Raw genomic sequence first — 16,437 nt, 5'->3', positions numbered from 1 at the left:
AGAAGGTGGACAAGGGGAAATAATTCTCCACGCTTTGTTTTGTGCGCTTCTATCTGAACCTTTTAAAACGTCTTGTTATATGCTTGCATGTACAGCATCATGCCCATTGGACAGCTATTCGCAATGGTACTCATGTCTTGCAAAAGGGGCTCAATTTTTCATTTTGAGTTTCCAGGTATTGCTTGAAATGGTTCACGAGAGTGTTTTTGTGGCACAAGAATGCTTGTCTGTGATACTTGGCTGTGTTTATCACTCAGAAGGTGGACAAGAGGAATAATTCTCCACGCTTTGTTTTGTGCACTTCCATCTGAACTTTTCGAAACGTCTTGTTATATGCTTGCATGTACAGCATCATGCCCATTGGACAGCTATTCGCAATGGTACTCATGTCTTGCAAACAAAAGGGGCTCAATTTTTCATTTTGAGTTTCCACGTATTGCTTGAAATGGTTCATGAGAGTGTTTTTGTGGCACAAGAATGCTTGTCTGTGATACTTGGCTGTGTTTATCACTCAGAAGGTGGACAAGAGGAAATAATTCTTCACGCTTTGTTTTGTGCGCTTCCATCTGAACCTTTCAAAACGTCTTGTTATATGCTTGCATGTAAAGCATCATGCCCATTGGACAGTTTTTCGCAATAGTACTTATGTCTTGCAAACAAAAGGGGCTCAATTTTTCATTTTGAGTTTCCAGGTAATGCTTGAAATGGTTCATGAGAGTGTTTTTGTGGCACAAGAATGCTTGTCTGTGATACTTGGCTGTGTTTATCACTCAGAATGTCGACAAGAGGAAATAATTCTCCACACTTTGTTTTGTGCGCTTCCATCTGAACCTTTCAAAACGTCTTCTTATATGCTTGCATGTACAGCATCATGCCCATTGGACAGCTATTCGCAATGGTACTCATGTCTTGCAAACAAAAGAGGCTCAATTTTTCATTTTGAGTTTCCACGTATTGCTTTAAATGGTTCTTGAGAATGTTGTTGTGGCACAAGAATTCTTGTCTGTGATACTTGGCTGTGTCTATCACTGAGAAGGTGGACAAGAGGAAATAATTTTCCACACTTTGTTTTGTGTGCTTCTATCTGAACCCTTGAAAACAGCTTGTTGTACGGATTCATGTACCGCATCATCCCAACTGAACAGCTAATGGTCACGGTACTTATGTCTTGCAAAGAAGAGTGGCTCAAGTTGTTGTTTTGAGCTTCCACTCATTGCTTAAAATAGCTGACAAGAGTGTTTAGTGGCACAAACTTTCTTGTTCCTGACGCGTGCTATCACAGAGAAGGTGCACAATAGCAAATAATGCTCCACGCTTTGCTTTGTGCACAAGATGCTCATGTGCTGTGACATGAGTATTGTTACAAATAGCTGTCCAATGGGGATGATGCTGTACACGTAAGCGTGCAACAAGCCATTTTCAATGGTTCAGATGGAAGTGCACAAAACATAGCGTGGAGAATCATATGCTATTGTGCGCCTTCTCTGTGATAGCCCAGCCAAGTATCAGGATGAAGAAAGCTTGTGCCACCAAACACACTCATAAACCATTCAAAGCAATGCATGGAAGCTCAAAACAACGACTTGAGCCACTTTTGTTTGCATGACATGAGTATTTTGACCATTAGCTCTTCAGTTCGAATGATGTGGTGCACGAATTTGCATTGTTTGAAATATGTTATCTGAGTAATTGTGTGACACAAACTTGCGCATTTTCTGCTTGCCTGTTTTGAGTTTTCTTTAAAGACCTAGAAAACGTCATTTGAAGACATCTCTCTAATTTTATTGAGGGACGTAATCTTGCAGTGCCATGCAAGCATGGTTTAAAGAAAACATTGGTGTAGTGTAACTGCAGAGAGAATTCATTCTTCAAAGAATTGAAGAGAAGTGTCCAGTGTTAGCCCTTTTTATTTACTTTAAGGAAGTATTACACTCATAAAACAAAACCAAGAAATACTTTGTGTCAAGCTTGAATTTCCGTAATATGATGGCAATTGAGTCTTATAACTTGTGAATTCTTATGCGTCACTTTGACATCAGCATGTTAATATTGATTAGCACTCATGAGAAACACTGGATCCTAGCCAGCTAGGAGTCACATAGAGAAGCATACTGGTTTGTTTCTTGTTTAACTTATTATTAACAAGACTGTTAGTATATATTACTCATTTTGTTTTGCACACTTATGCATGGGTGTCAGTAAGGGGAAAAAATTAGGGTAGTTGTCCCCCTCAAGCCTCACTAGCACTTGCACCCACCCAAGCTATGGCAGTGCTTTCGCCCTACACCAGCCATTTTCACCCCTCAAGAGAGAATCCTGCCGATGACCATGCACTTATGGCACCGATAATACAGTTGTGTGAGAGAGCTGATCTCAAGGCGTGTGCTCCTCGGTCATGCGGCTTCGCTGTCTGCGTTGGAGGGGTAACCGATAGATCGAAGACGAGAGAGTAAGCGCGGAGTCTGTAGATATCAAGAGCGACTGCAGCCTCGTTTGCTTCCTCAGTCACACAGGCTGTCTCCCCACTCCTCGCTTTCGTTCCTTATGAATGAAGTTTGTGCGCATGCAGTGTGGCAGGCTTCGATTGTCCTAAAGTGGCTGTAGGCGTTCCGCTTAGTTCGCGGCTCCTTGAATGCACATAGTGGTGTGCGTGAAGCTTGAGCACTGGCAGTTTTAGTGGCAACATGTAGCGAATTAATGTTATGTTTCTACAACTGCGGAGTGCATGTGGCTGCAGTTAGCATTGCTTCAACAAGAAGCTGCGCGTTGAATGTGCGTTAAGTAATATCGTAATCTTCGTAGAATTTTCGGTTAGTAAAAAAGGAGTGTGACTGAAAAAAGTTCACTAGAAATTGTCGTGGCTAATACGAGAGGGATCACTTTTTTGCCACGGGGTAGAGCATGTGCTATGACAGGAATCAGTGACTTGCAGCTCTAGAAACATAAAAAATGTGCTAGCCATGTAAAATTCTAGAAGTTTGGTTAGCATAAAAGTTGCTGAGGGATGGGCAGGCCAGTCTCGTGCGTTAAGCTGTCTCACGTTTTAATTGTTCTTCCTACTAGCAGCACTTTAAAGAAGCTCCACCTTATTCAAAACAGAGCTTTACGCATAATTTACAACTTAGCCAAAGATAATTCTCCACAGCTCAGCTGTTTTTACACTATTACGCTGAATTCTGGCATATGCATATACAAGATAAAGAATATATTAATGCTTACAGATACAGTAAGGTCAGCTGAATACTCATCTATGTAACACTTACGGTTCGTGAAAAAATTCTAAACAACACCACACACTAATTACAGGGCCCAGACGAGAATATCTCTACCATTACTCTGTGTATTGAACAAAAAATAGTCAACATCTCGCAGATCTGCGCTTTATGCTTTCGTCGTTAATCTAGATTAACATGAACGAATTTTATTTTTTATATGTTTTTTTTCTGTTGGTCTCCTCGAAGTTGGGTGTACTGGTCGCGTTCTTTTGGCGATTATGTATGCTTATGTACGCCAGTTAACGTATGCCGTCACGGCATGCTGCTGAACAATAATCAGCTGGGAACCTTAGTGAAGTTCAAAAAAGCTTTTTTTTTTTTCCACATGCTCTCCGCTGTAGGTAGGTCCAGTTTGTTACTGCGTCGATGAGAATCAACGGGTCATCGCAGAATGCTTAACTGCCATTTGCATTTTTGCGCGACCGGATGTTTACGAGCTATAAGTCAACACCACCTGAGAGCCGCACTACCGAAGCCAAAATACAAATTTTTGGTAGCGTGAAAAAAAAAATCTATTGAGACCAATCAAACTTACTACATGCTTTTTTATGCGTGCAAAAAAACGTGAGTTTATGAATTTGAAATTGTGTCAATGAGTTTTCTCTTTCTCGCCAGCTTCGAGTTTTTTTTTTTTTTCATTGTAACTGCGGGAGAGTCGGTTAACGACAAGCGGCCAAGACAAGCCCATTTCGGAGTCATTCGTCGTCAATATGGCGCTTGCAGGTTGTGCGAAGGAATTTGTTGCTTGTCTTGTGCTACCGGATTTAAACGTTTCCTGTGTGCAGCCTCTATGCCTCTTCGAACTGTGCGGCAGGTGTGAAACAGATGTGGTTCAGTAAAACCGTGAGAAGTCATTTGAAATGCGGGGTGCACCAAAAGTCACGTTCGTCATTTGCGGAGACGGTTACCGCGCCGTTGTGGACAACCTCGAGAAGTGCTTCATATCGCTGAGCGTTGCCGATATGGCAAAAAAGGCCATTATCGGCAAAGTGAGCCGGGTAAGGACATCAAGAAGAGCTGCTATTACAGGGATGTCCACCTTCTTTGAGGTGAGTGTCATTTTATTTTCCATGACGTTTTCGCTGGCGTGCGTTTAGGCGAACAATGGAGGGCACAACGAAAACATGTTTGAGTGCGTGTGTGTTTTATTTTTTTATGTGGCACATTTTATCCGTGTGTTGTGTATGTTGGCATGCTGCACCTGATACCGCGCGCTCGTGTCCCATGGGATCTTTCGATCGCAATCATGACCGATCTGGATCAAAATGTATTATGTGCGGCTGCACAGTGACCTAAGTTGTAGCTGGCACTGTTGATCGCGATCAAAAACCGCATTCGGGTCGGCCCTGATGGGGCTGGAAATGTCCGGTGTGACACTGGTAGAGTTATTAATATATGAACAAGTCGACGTCGCTATTCCTGATGGCAAACCTGCACTACATTGCATTTATTTATTGTTCGCATGTAATAGTCACACATTCTACGTTTTCATTTGTGTGGTTATTTATAGTAGCCTGCTCTCCAACTTTATGTGTTCTCTGATTAAACTATTTTTACTGACCTCGTGCAGATGGAGAAAAAAAACGACTCGCCGTGCAACACAATCTTTTCTACCAGAGTGACTGTGAAAAGAACGTCAGAACTTGGAAGGTAAATGTGGTTTAATAGTAAAACTTATTTTAACAACATATACAAAATGCTAACTTCCAATGTCCTGGTTGCTTTCACAAGCCGCACGTCTATACAATAGTCGCTCATTCATGTACATTTGTGCTAATTGGCTAGGCAAGGGTCACTCATTCTACGTTGCAATTTTTTTTTTTTCAACTTCTGTTCGGTCGTGAAGTAGTAACCAGAGCGAAAATGAAGACTGCTTAATTTGAATTGTTTAGGTACATATACCAGCTACATCTGTACATATTTGCCATTTTGATTCAGACATTTGACAGTGTGTAGCACCAACTCATTAATTTATTTATTCACAATACCTCAGCCTAGCATAGCCCAAGCTGCAGTGGAATTACAAGAAAGGAGAATGGTACAGAAATAATTAGTAACAATACTGGCACCACACGTAAATACGTCAGTTTTGCCGGGATGATTCTTACAAAGAAAAAGAACAGCACTAATAGTTAGCAACCACACTTTTGACTTAGTAATGTAAGAGTCTCAGTGATTTAGTATTCAGCACAACAAATGTTGATCAAGGGCTTCATCAGAACTGTCTGCCTTGCAACTTCCTTTACTCTCCGCCTAGAAGTTCAGTAAGCGAGTCTGCATCAAGCAGCAGAGCGAAGAACAGGACCGGGTGAAAGCACAGGCCTCCTAGCCAGCATTTTATGTTAGCAAAAATATGGCAATCAGAGATAGCTAAGTTGAGTCTGTATGGTGTTGGGCGACTGAACTTCCCGCTGCTTCCTCTGTGGCCCCTTGTTGTCATGAAAAAAAAAAAAAGACAGTGTCTTATGTCTCTCTTTGCTTATTCTTAATTGCGCTCTGTAGACATTTGAGAGTTAGACCTACAATACTGCAGTGAGGGTCATGCCATGTCCCATGAATAAGTGAGGCATAAACTTGCAAAGGCTCATGGGATTCATGCCATCTGCACCAGCTACCATTTCAATGGCTCTCTGCGTGCTGCATCACTCCTTGAGTATTGGCGTTTATCCGTGTCACTCGCTTTCTTCATGGTATCCCGACGCATATGCTGCAAATTTCTAGCACACAATAGCATGGCCGCACCTACGACTGACCACAAAAGAGAAGCATGTGCTGTGATTGCCAAATAATATTTTCATTTGAAGTGGCAAACAACCGACTGTATGTGCTATCACAATTATGTGTTTTCTTTTAAGTGGCGTGGCCTTGGTTGTCACGTCTTTCAACTAATTTTACACTTGCATAATAATGCACATCACCGACTAATGTGCTTATTTTTGCGTGTTTGCCTCAGTGAGGGCGCTCAGCTGTTTTTGCATTTGCAATTGAAACACTCTGTCGCTGTCTCAGATTGTTGGATATATAGTATCTTGTATCAACGTTCATCATATGCAATGAGTATCATATGTTACTAAAACTACGTGTTCAGCGGTGACGGCCTGGTAAAATGTTCATGAATGACATCGACTTTTATTTAGTAAAGTCGAGCTTCTTAGGCGTTTCGGCATTGCATCGTTTTTGTGAACAAGCTGGTATAGGCGATGCTCACCTCACAGTCAGGCACCGTGTTTGTTAAGCCTTGTTACCTGTCCTGCTCGCATGTGTACCAGATCAGGTATGAATAAATTTACTACGTAATGAATGCTTGGAGGAACAGTTGAAATCACTAGCAACACATTGTATACCTGTTCTATATATAGAATAGTGGAGCGCCCTTTCTTGTCTACATAGCATTACTGACACATCATTTTTTCCAACTGGTACGAAGTCGTCACCTTCTTAACCACTACTAATTGTGTATACATCACTGCAATTGGTGCCGTGCATTCCACGGTGTCACCCCTGGCATGATATCGTGCGGCTGTTGGCTGCTCTGTCTTGCTGTTTTCTGTATCAAGCTCAGAGCTGGCTGCACGTTGCATAGCGGCCATGCATTTTAAAACAAATGCCGTATGCTTGTCGTAGCTGTGTAGATAGTGATTGTGGTTGTGCTGATGAAAACTACACATCCAAACGACTTTTGTACTTCAGTCTTGGCGCCTTAGATTCTCTTTCGACGTGCCAATATTTTGATGGCACGTAGTCAACCTGCCATGGATCTTTGCTTGGAGCGCCTGTACATAAATACCGAATGTGTCAAACGAAACCATCCATGCAGGATTGTCGATAAATATTACTCACCTTACGCTAGACATATACCACTCGTCATGTCTCTCCACAAAATTTCCTTCAACTTTCTATCTTTGTTCCAAGGGAATCTGAACATTTTTTCCCGTTTGGCGCTATTTTCGACAGCTGCACAGCTGACTATGATTGTGCAAATGACTAAATTTCAACACAATTGAAAGAAAAGCCCTGTCTACGTCTCCAAAAGCGTGGCCAGCGAAACAGCGTGTCACGAATATCTTTAACTAGGAGCCGATGCAGATGGCAAATCTCATGAGTCTTTGTGGGTTTAAGCCTCACCTATTTTATCAAGGAAACACCACCATTTATCTCCCCAAACACAGCAGCCATGCACTTCTTCTTGGAGAAGGTTCACTTGAATTTCTTTGCGCTTATCGGAATGCTTCTGTTTGTATTGCACCTTTAGTTCTGGAGTACATCATGGTAGTGCCAGAGAAATGTCAAAATGGCACCCGTTTATCATTTTGTTTTCATGACCAGTCAGCATTTTAGGAACTGACTGCACGCAGTTTGCAGCACTAGAGTCTCACTCTGTGTCCAACCATGGTATACCAGCTGTGCTGTATTGAGCTGACTGCAATATTTTGGGAAATGAATTACTCAGCCCAAAAATTCTGACCCCATGATTTTACCGAATTATCTGATCCGTTCAGTCAACAAAATCATAGTTTTACACTTGCTTCATTCCCAGTCAGTTTGCATTGTAAATATTGTACATCATGCTTCTAATTTTCTACACTATTGCAGTGCCTTGCTGTCATGTATTGAAAGTGGTGCTGTACACGTTGCTCAATATTCGATGAATTTCAGCTGCACTGCACTGCTCAGCACCCTGAAATTGAATTCTAGCACACATTTCACACTTATCCGAGGCATGCTTACATGGGTTTTGCGTCAAGAACTGAAAGCTGTGACCTCATAAGATAGACAGGCACACTAAAGAAATCGTACAACACATATGCGTTGCATCATGAAATTTTAATTGCTTTTTATTCGGAGGCCAGTTTGACTTTGAAAAATATAGGCATTGTATTTTATGAGCTGAAATGTATCTCCGGAGTGTCAACATGCCAAAGCAAGCTTCTCAAGTTATACTCATGCTGACTATATGTTTGTTACGTTCATGAAGCAGTTAATTTTGTAATGATTTGCATAAATTCATGTTGGTAAATCACTGTATAAACATCAGTCTGCAAATATGATGTGCAATTATTGAATAGTTATAAATTAAGGAGCACATGCAGTTGTTGCGGTCAGCAACACAGCAGACAGTATGATATTCAAGTGAATATTCATGGCTACCTATGAAGTAATATATGACTTAGTAAGGTAGTTACTGCAACTCTAGTCTTGAGGTACATGTAACTGGAAAGTACAGACTTTGTAGTATGTTGTGTTTATCGAAAAATTCTCAGCAAGTGCTCCTGGAGAGTGAATGATAATTCGACAAGGTTTGAAGAGTAGGCTCTTGCTCAGTCATCGGTCAATATTTAACGTGGAAGTGGAAGAATCACTGAGAATAAAAAATGCACATCTGTGCGTCTACTTAAGCACTTTCTTGAATGCCCATGCATACAGGGCTTTATTTCGCATTCACTCGGCAAATGAAAACAGTGAAGATGGTGGTAGAGGAGAAGAGGCTACTTATTTAGCACCTCTATTTAGCAAGAAAGTAGGGAGGTGCTTGCTCTGTCAGGAGTGCTTACTCTGGATTTTATGGCATTTAGAGCGTCTCTACTGAGTGGTAATATTTTGGGTTTTATATACACTCCCAAGGCCCCCCACCCCACCCCTCCAAAAAAAAAAAAAGTCGCAGAAGGCAGCGATTCAAGAAAGAAAAAGAGCCCTGTAGGATGGCTCTGGCAATTAGAAGCTTGTTTGATTGAGCCTCCTCCAGAAAGAGAAAATTTTTACAATTGAACGAGTGGATTGAGCAACAAATAGAGGCTTCGGAGGAAAGGAATGGCAGACTTCAGAACCCCTCTCAGCCATAGGTCGGCAAACTCCCTCACAAGCCGAGTCACTCAAACTCGGATTGGGCCATAAATGAGAATCTGAATGAGCTATATGTGCAAATACATTTTGCGATTGAGTGAGCTTCACTCTTTTTTTTTGGTCGGCCTGTGCTTTCAACACACCTTCGACAATTTAAAGATAGAATTTTCGGTGAGCCTGTAGTTCGCGCTCTCTTCTTTTTCATTCATCTATAGTTAACACTGACCCATCTTCCCTATGTAGGTATGGCCGAAGCTAAAAGGAACATGTTACTTTACGCCTGTATGGTAATCAACAAAATTTTTGGTGTGTTTACGAAACAAATGTGAGTCCAGCTTCTTGTCCCCTCTCGATGTTTTTCAGCATGACATTATATCTCGCCTAGTACCTAGTCTATTGGTGGCCATAATGCATTTATGTTGTATCTGTTTATCACTCTATTTAGCCCCTGAGCTATGTTGTGAATGTAGGTACTACCCACGACACACCCTTTACATGCTACGCTTCTCGCTTATTATGTTCACAGAAGTCCAACATAAATCTCTACCAATAAGCTCAGCTGTCCATTACTCTAAGTTGCAAATTTCTATAATGTAGTGAACATTCTTTTTCATGATTTCTAATGCCTATTATCTGTCACCCCTTAGGTTTCAATGATATCCTCCAGGTCAGGCACCTTCGGCAGAAACACTGCAGCTGCTGCTACCACCACCACGACCTATATTTCACTTCAGCCATTGCTGCATCACAACCAGTATTACAACTTCTGAGCCGCTACCACAGTCCTTCCCAATGATGCCTCACCTTGACAGGGCTTCACATGCTTCAAGAAGAAGCTGTCAGGCAAGTGTGTACTGTTAAGAAATTTAGCTTTCAATAGCACTGATGTTTTCAATGGGCAGAATAAGTGACAAGTCTGCCAACTTCATGCTTCTTGAACAGGGTTGAAACTACGTGTGTCTGTCAGTGTAGGGAACCAAGTTTATGTGAATTTCGAAGTAGCTTACTTTTATTTTATTTTACAATATTGCAGGCCCCTTCTCGGGCCAATGCAGGAATGGCTTGAACTTGAATACACAAAAATGTGAGGACAATAAATCGAACTTATGTACAAAGCAAGTAAGAGCAAGAAATATGCACATTGTATAGTATACAGGTGTTCAGATAAGTTCTGAATTCTGTTCATAAATTTGACAGAAGAGCAGTTCAAAATATCAGTGGGCAGCATATTTCCTTGCTACAGAACTAAATAATATTTGTAAGGGTTATGTTATTAATTTTGTGTATGAAGGGAGCAGGGTAAGCAAACGTTAGAAGAAAGTACTTTTTCATTGTTTACTAGACATGAAAGCAGATTCTTTTTCTACAATTTTCGTGTACCGTGCAATCCTGAGCGAGTGCTCCCACTATGGTGAATGTGACGAGAATTGGAGGGGGGGGGGGGTTCTTGCTCTGTCTTGCATCAAAAAATCAAGATTATGGTGAAAAAGTCGCATGTGCTTCCAACGAAACTGATACACTTTAATAAATATGCATGAATTCACTATGATTCTGCAACCTCGTTGCGCTTCTAAATAAAGAAAGTGAAGGAAACTACAGAAATGGCAAAAAGGCGCGGGGGGGGGGGGGGAGTGCTTGCTCAGTTGTTCGTACATGTTTTAAATATCTTGAAAGAGAGAGGATGGAACTTGCTTATGTTGGGGCGCTTGCTTGATATATTACAGTATTGTCCTCATCCTGCGTATCTTTTTTTAATCAACTGAAAAAAGCGACCTGAAAGCAAATGGCCCTTTTATATATGGTATATTTGTAGCTTATTTTCTTTCTAAATTGACGAAAAGCATGAAGTTAGCATTTTTTAGCAAAAAGAAAAGGCTGTCCAACTAGTGTTTTTTAAGCATTTACCGAAGTCAGACACAGTGAAATAGATAAGGTGGCACAGTAAAAAAAATAAGTCAGCACAGAAAAAAAAAATGTGCAATTTTATTGCATATGTAGAACTCCATCTTCTCGAAATGGCATTTTTTGTTATGTCAGTATGATAATTTTAAAATGGCAAAAGATGTCATGCTGATTGTTTGTGCACGTACTCAAGCAACACATGGTGGTGTACTGAACTGAACTTGATCCTTTAGAATAACTTTCATTTGATCTTAAAGAAAGTGTGCAAAATGTCCAAAATCATGTACAGGAGCAAAAAAATGCAATTTTTTAAATAAAGTAAACCATACTTTGGTTCGGTCAATAGAACGCAAGGCTCTGAACAAATTAGTATAAACTTCTGGTTGCTATCATTACATGCTCAAAAATGATTACAATAGGGTAAAAAATTTGTGGAAGTCTGGGACTTGCCGGTCTTCTCTAATCAACACAGTGCTCTGAAGTAAGGCAGTGTTTACATACACCTGCAGAGCTGTCATATTCAATAATGGCAAAGTAGATACATAGAGCAGAAAAGTTATTGTCGCTACCCCTTAATTGGAGGCAGTGACCAGGTAGACTCCAATGGCTGACTTAACATCCCCCAAAATGCACTGCTAAAGCTTGAACAGTTTAACATCAGGCCCTTTTAGCAGGGGTGCAGCAGCTGTGCCAATCGCGCCAATTTGATACAATTCCTGATTGTTGCACCGAGCTGGGCCAAACCCGTGAAATTGTTAAAATTGCACCACGCTGCGCCAAAATGCCCAGCAAGCCTCAATTTTTTTTCAGGTGTACTAATTGCGGTGAGCAATGCAGGCCATGTCGGCCACCTGCAGCTTTGCACCATCACTAAAAGCGTGCAAACCCGAAGTAAACTGCCTAGAATATACCTAAAATAATCTAGCCACCCACCCTATGCTCGTGAGACGTGATCGACCTGATAAAGTAACAACACTGCATGTCTATCGGTCCGCTGACCACAACAGATACGTATCGGCGGGATGGCAGAACTTTAAAACAAAAATGTGTTGCACCAACCCTTCGCGGAAAATGTAAGTTCTCTTGCCAGAAACGCGGATATGGCTTAATAAGGCTTCGACGTGCTGTAAATGCCGGTGTTGATTACTTTAGCAGTGGCAAATAACAAATTTTGGCTGGAAGCTGTGTCCTTGCCACGGTCTTGGCCATAGATATCTAGTACCGTCGCCGGGGCAACGGGGGTGCGCCGTTGTTACTTTATCTGGTCAAACTCGTCTTGCAAGGTAGCCGAAGCGGCACATAGCCCCATGCTGAAAAGGGTGGGTGGGAGGGGGGTGGTGAGCGGTAAGAAAATTTGTTGACTTTCGTTCTAAAGCTGCTTGAGTCACCTTTGCCGCACTAGACCGGTGCCTGCGAAAAAGCGTGTTGAGATTTACAAGGGGCTGTTCGCGATACTGGGACACTTCACATCTTGCTCAGTTACTCATGCGTTTGTACACCATTAAATTCTGAGTACCAGTATAATTACTGACGTATAAATAAGCTACTGTCAATCATTTGAAGCAGTGTGTGACATTTATGCTTCTCTACAGAAATAAACTAAATTGTGCGCCAATTTTTTTTTTCACCACCTCTACTTCTCGTTTTTACGAATCTTCCAAATTTCAAGCTCACAATATCGGCAGATTGATATTGAAATTCTCAGAGTTTGTCAATTGATTTAACAGGTTCAGTAAACGCTAATATAGACTTTATCATTGGTTCCTTAGCGAGGTGGTTCAAAATACTACCTTCATTGAAATAGTAGTAAATAGTATGCTCACACTACATAATTTAGGTTATGTTGAACTGTTTATACATGTTTTTTCTCTAAATGTAAGCCACCTTTTTTTATAGTGCTCCAAATTCGCTATGTCATGATAAAAATGCATGTTCTTTTTTTCCATAACCAGCTCCGAACTTGGAATTTAGTGCTCCAAAAGTAACATTTTGCTGCTCCAAAAATTGCTCCAAATGCTATTTCGGCTGTTGTACCCCTGTTTTAGCACGCCAGCAAATGCTGGTTGGGGTCCAAAGATAAAGTCTTAGCTCAGAGTTTTGTTACAAGCACGAAGCAATGAAGGAAATAGGAGCAAATGGGAATGCTATACAAAGGTTAGCATTTAACTCTTGAGATTCCATTTCACAAAACGAAACACTGGTTAAAGTCAATGTCAGTGCTACGGAGAGTGAGTGGGTTTTTGTGCTGTCGGTAGTCTCAACGAATAGAAAGTGCTGAGAGCACACCACGTAAACAAGTCGTGTAGTGATATTTATCCAAATAGCACGCACCAGCACTCATAACTGCGCCCTTATGTTCAATGGTAGCAGCTGTTGAAAGTGTCCATATAATTGCCATTGCAATATTTTATTCTAAATGAATGGCTAGTTAAATCACTTGACAACTCAAATGGGTCTAACAATGATGGTGAGACAATCATCAAGTATTACTCATCGCAAGCATGAAACTCAGGCACTCCAGAATATTCAATCCTTCAAGCAATGATTTCATCACCAGCCCGACTAGTCCCTCCATGTAGACTGCAGTATTGACCAGGAGCTCCCCTGCTGCAGTCGGTGAATACTTGTTACTCCTCAGTGTCGAGACTCTCTTTCAAAACACCTCCTCAGTGACTGCACAGCATCATCTATAAAATCTTCATCATAGACCGACTGACTGATGCCCTATTAAGGTGCTATTAGGAGCTGTTTTGTATGCAAAACATCACACTGCATTGTTTCAAATTTTTTCTGGTCAGTGTTTTTCTCGGCAGCGATGTAAGATGATCGATGGTACTACTTAATAATGTAACACTTCTCTGGACAACCGAAGAACTCTTCTATATTATAACACATTACCTTACCAGCTGAACCACTTCTGCATTTACCCTGTCTCTGCGTGCTTATATTGAGCAGCACCCTGCATAGGTTAAAAAGAAATCTGCGAATCATTCACACTCACTCATGAAATATATTTTTTCCTTAGGCCTTACTAGTGGACTCAGACTCGCTGCTCATTGCAAGTCTGACAAGTCTGGTGAGTAGACTTCCGAGTCCGTTAAAATATGATGATCTTTTCCACACATGATTTCAATGCTCCTTAACAGCAATGTGTTGCATAATTGGTGCTCCAGTTGATGATCTTTTCCACACATGGTTTCAATGCTCCTTAACAGCAATGTGTTGCATAATTGGTGCTCCAGTTACAACCTTTCAATCTCAGACCTTTATATAGTGACTGCAACCCAGTAAGGTAATCTGTATTCAAAGAGATGGCACCTCAGATATTTTATGAGAATGTCCCGGGAAGAAATTCACAGGAGGGCATGTCAAAGAACCTCGACTCCCCCCCCCCCCTACTTGTAGTTCTGGCCTCTCAGCTATAAATATTGAGTCGGTGCACAAATGCTTGTGCATTGAGATATGTGTGAGCTGTGAAAATTGAGAGCTCAAGGCGCAAATCCATGTGGAGGGAGGCCGCTACACTGCCACGAGACACTGCAAGGTGCCAGCTGGAGCACCTATTATGCAATATATTGCTTTTATGGAGCACTGAAACTATAGGTGAAAAAGATAATCATATTTTAATGGACTCGTAAGTTGACTCACCAGACTTCGTCATTAGTCACTAACAACACAAAAACCCTTCACTCTTGGGAGCACTCACATTTGCTTTAACCAGCGTTTTGTTTTGTAGAGTTAAGTGAGATTGAATCCAAAAGAGGTAACTGCTAATATCGATTCTCAATTGCTATAATTCTTGAACAAGGGTGCCAATAGTTGCCATTTGCACCCTGGTTCGAGGAATATTGACATGACTCATCCATGCATAGCAAAATAAAGGCAAAGGCTTGAAATGAATAAGTTTCTTGCATGCTTTTCTCATAGCACTGTAGCGGCTTCCACATGACATTGTGTCCTGAGTTCTCATTTTTTCGGGGGGCTTTTGCACCAGCATTTGGTGTGAAGCATGCTGGCTATTGCGCGGTGCCTTCTTTCAGAGGAGGGTGCAGGAGCATGCATGCTTCAGAGAAACAGCTATTGATAGCTCGTGTAGCTGCAAAGGGCTCATTAGGGGCTGTGCTTGGGCGCTTCTTTTTTAATGCTGTTTAAGTGCTCATTTGTGTCAGCTGTGGTTGCATGCTTGTGTGGAATCACCTTATTTTATAGCTGACTTAATTATAAATTTTTTTTGCTTTTCGAGGGGCAGCACCCAGTGATGGGACTGCCGCTTACAGTTCTGGCCCTCATAAACAACAAAGTAGGCAGCTGTGCTTTTTTTTTGAAAATTTTTGTTTTGTTTGCTGTTGATGCATTAATACTAATCTCTACCAGTTCCACGACATTCCTCATGCATGCCATTTACACTCCTGCTGCTTGCACTTATCTTTTTTATATCCATGTACTGTATTTGCTCACATAATAATTGCATTTTCTTCATTTTTGAATAGTTTACTGATTTAAAGGTGTGGTTTGTACAGTGGGTAAAGTTTTGGAACAGGTCGACTAAATTTAAAACTGGAAGCTGGAATTGTGATGACTACGTTGTGCCATAACAAAACCATATCAGGTTGAAGAGTTCCTACCTTCATGTTACAGGCACATGTTCGCATTGCCTTGTAATGAAGAAGCCCTGAAAAGCCTTTCCAAGTAATCATCAAATGTCTTCATTAGAGAAACTTATTCATCCCAAATCGACTGTTGGAAAAAATTTTGCAATCTGCGAAGTACTAGCGGAGCTACAGGAATTCGTCACATGCTTTACGTACTTTCTTTTACCTTTCGTTCGAGTGAGCTCACTCAAAGCCACGCGGGAGGGGATGACTGGGGGACAAGAAGCTATGCCTTTTTATCAACGTGCGTTCTAAACTTGAGCTCTTTTATTTTTATTCCCCCCCCCCCTTTTTTTTCTTCAAACATGGGGCTTCTTTTCAGTGTAATCACGAACAGGTGCAGGGGCATGTGGCAGCCTCCGGTTTCGGTTGTACACATTGCACTTGAAGCGCAGTCAGTTGAATTCGGAGCCTTATTTGTTCAGGAGAAACAGCGTTTTTCAGGTGACTGATAATAAATTATGAATAACAAGCTGCGTGTTGCCCTATTATGTCTGTCTCACATGCTCTCAGGTGCCTCGACTACCCTCGGCAGCATTTTCTGACCATGCCCGAAAAGGGTTGCTGGGCGACTTAAATTGCTTCATGGAGAGTGTTGTGTATACTATACTGAATTTGTGAAAGAAATGCCCATTTTAGTATGCCTAATTCCTGTATATCTGCCATCTGCTACACTTTATAAGAACAATTTGAAAACGATTTAAGTGATGACAGTAGATGACCGGGGCCCTTAAATTGCTGGACATTAAATGTTACCGTCAAGGCAT

At 41.3% G+C, this 16,437-nt stretch overlaps 1 protein-coding gene across 4 annotated transcripts in view; it reads left to right on the top strand.

Moving 5' to 3' along the window:
• The first annotated feature begins 3,990 nt into the window (after positions 1-3,990).
• LOC119172361 (uncharacterized) overlaps positions 3,991-16,437 on the top strand; it is a 14,876-nt gene continuing 2,429 nt past the window's right edge. Inside the window, exons 1-3 of one of the 4 annotated variants that reach the window (XM_075866469.1) lie at positions 3,991-4,324; positions 9,764-9,959; positions 14,044-14,094. In XM_075866469.1, coding sequence (XP_075722584.1) covers positions 4,136-4,324; positions 9,764-9,886 — 312 coding nt within the window. In that variant the 5' untranslated portion in view covers positions 3,991-4,135 and the 3' untranslated portion in view covers positions 9,887-9,959; positions 14,044-14,094. Of the gene's footprint in view, positions 4,325-4,845; positions 4,926-9,763; positions 9,964-14,043; positions 14,095-16,437 lie in introns of all 4 variants that reach the window. The other 3 variants (XM_075866471.1, XM_075866470.1, XM_075866468.1) reach the window with 3 other exon arrangements.

The sequence above is a fragment of the Rhipicephalus microplus genome, chromosome 6, assembly GCF_043290135.1.
Source record: "Rhipicephalus microplus isolate Deutch F79 chromosome 6, USDA_Rmic, whole genome shotgun sequence".
Taxonomy (NCBI): domain Eukaryota; kingdom Metazoa; phylum Arthropoda; class Arachnida; order Ixodida; family Ixodidae; genus Rhipicephalus; species Rhipicephalus microplus.
The sequence above is the reverse complement of the archived record's forward strand: the minus strand, read 5'-3'. Positions and strand labels throughout refer to the sequence as shown.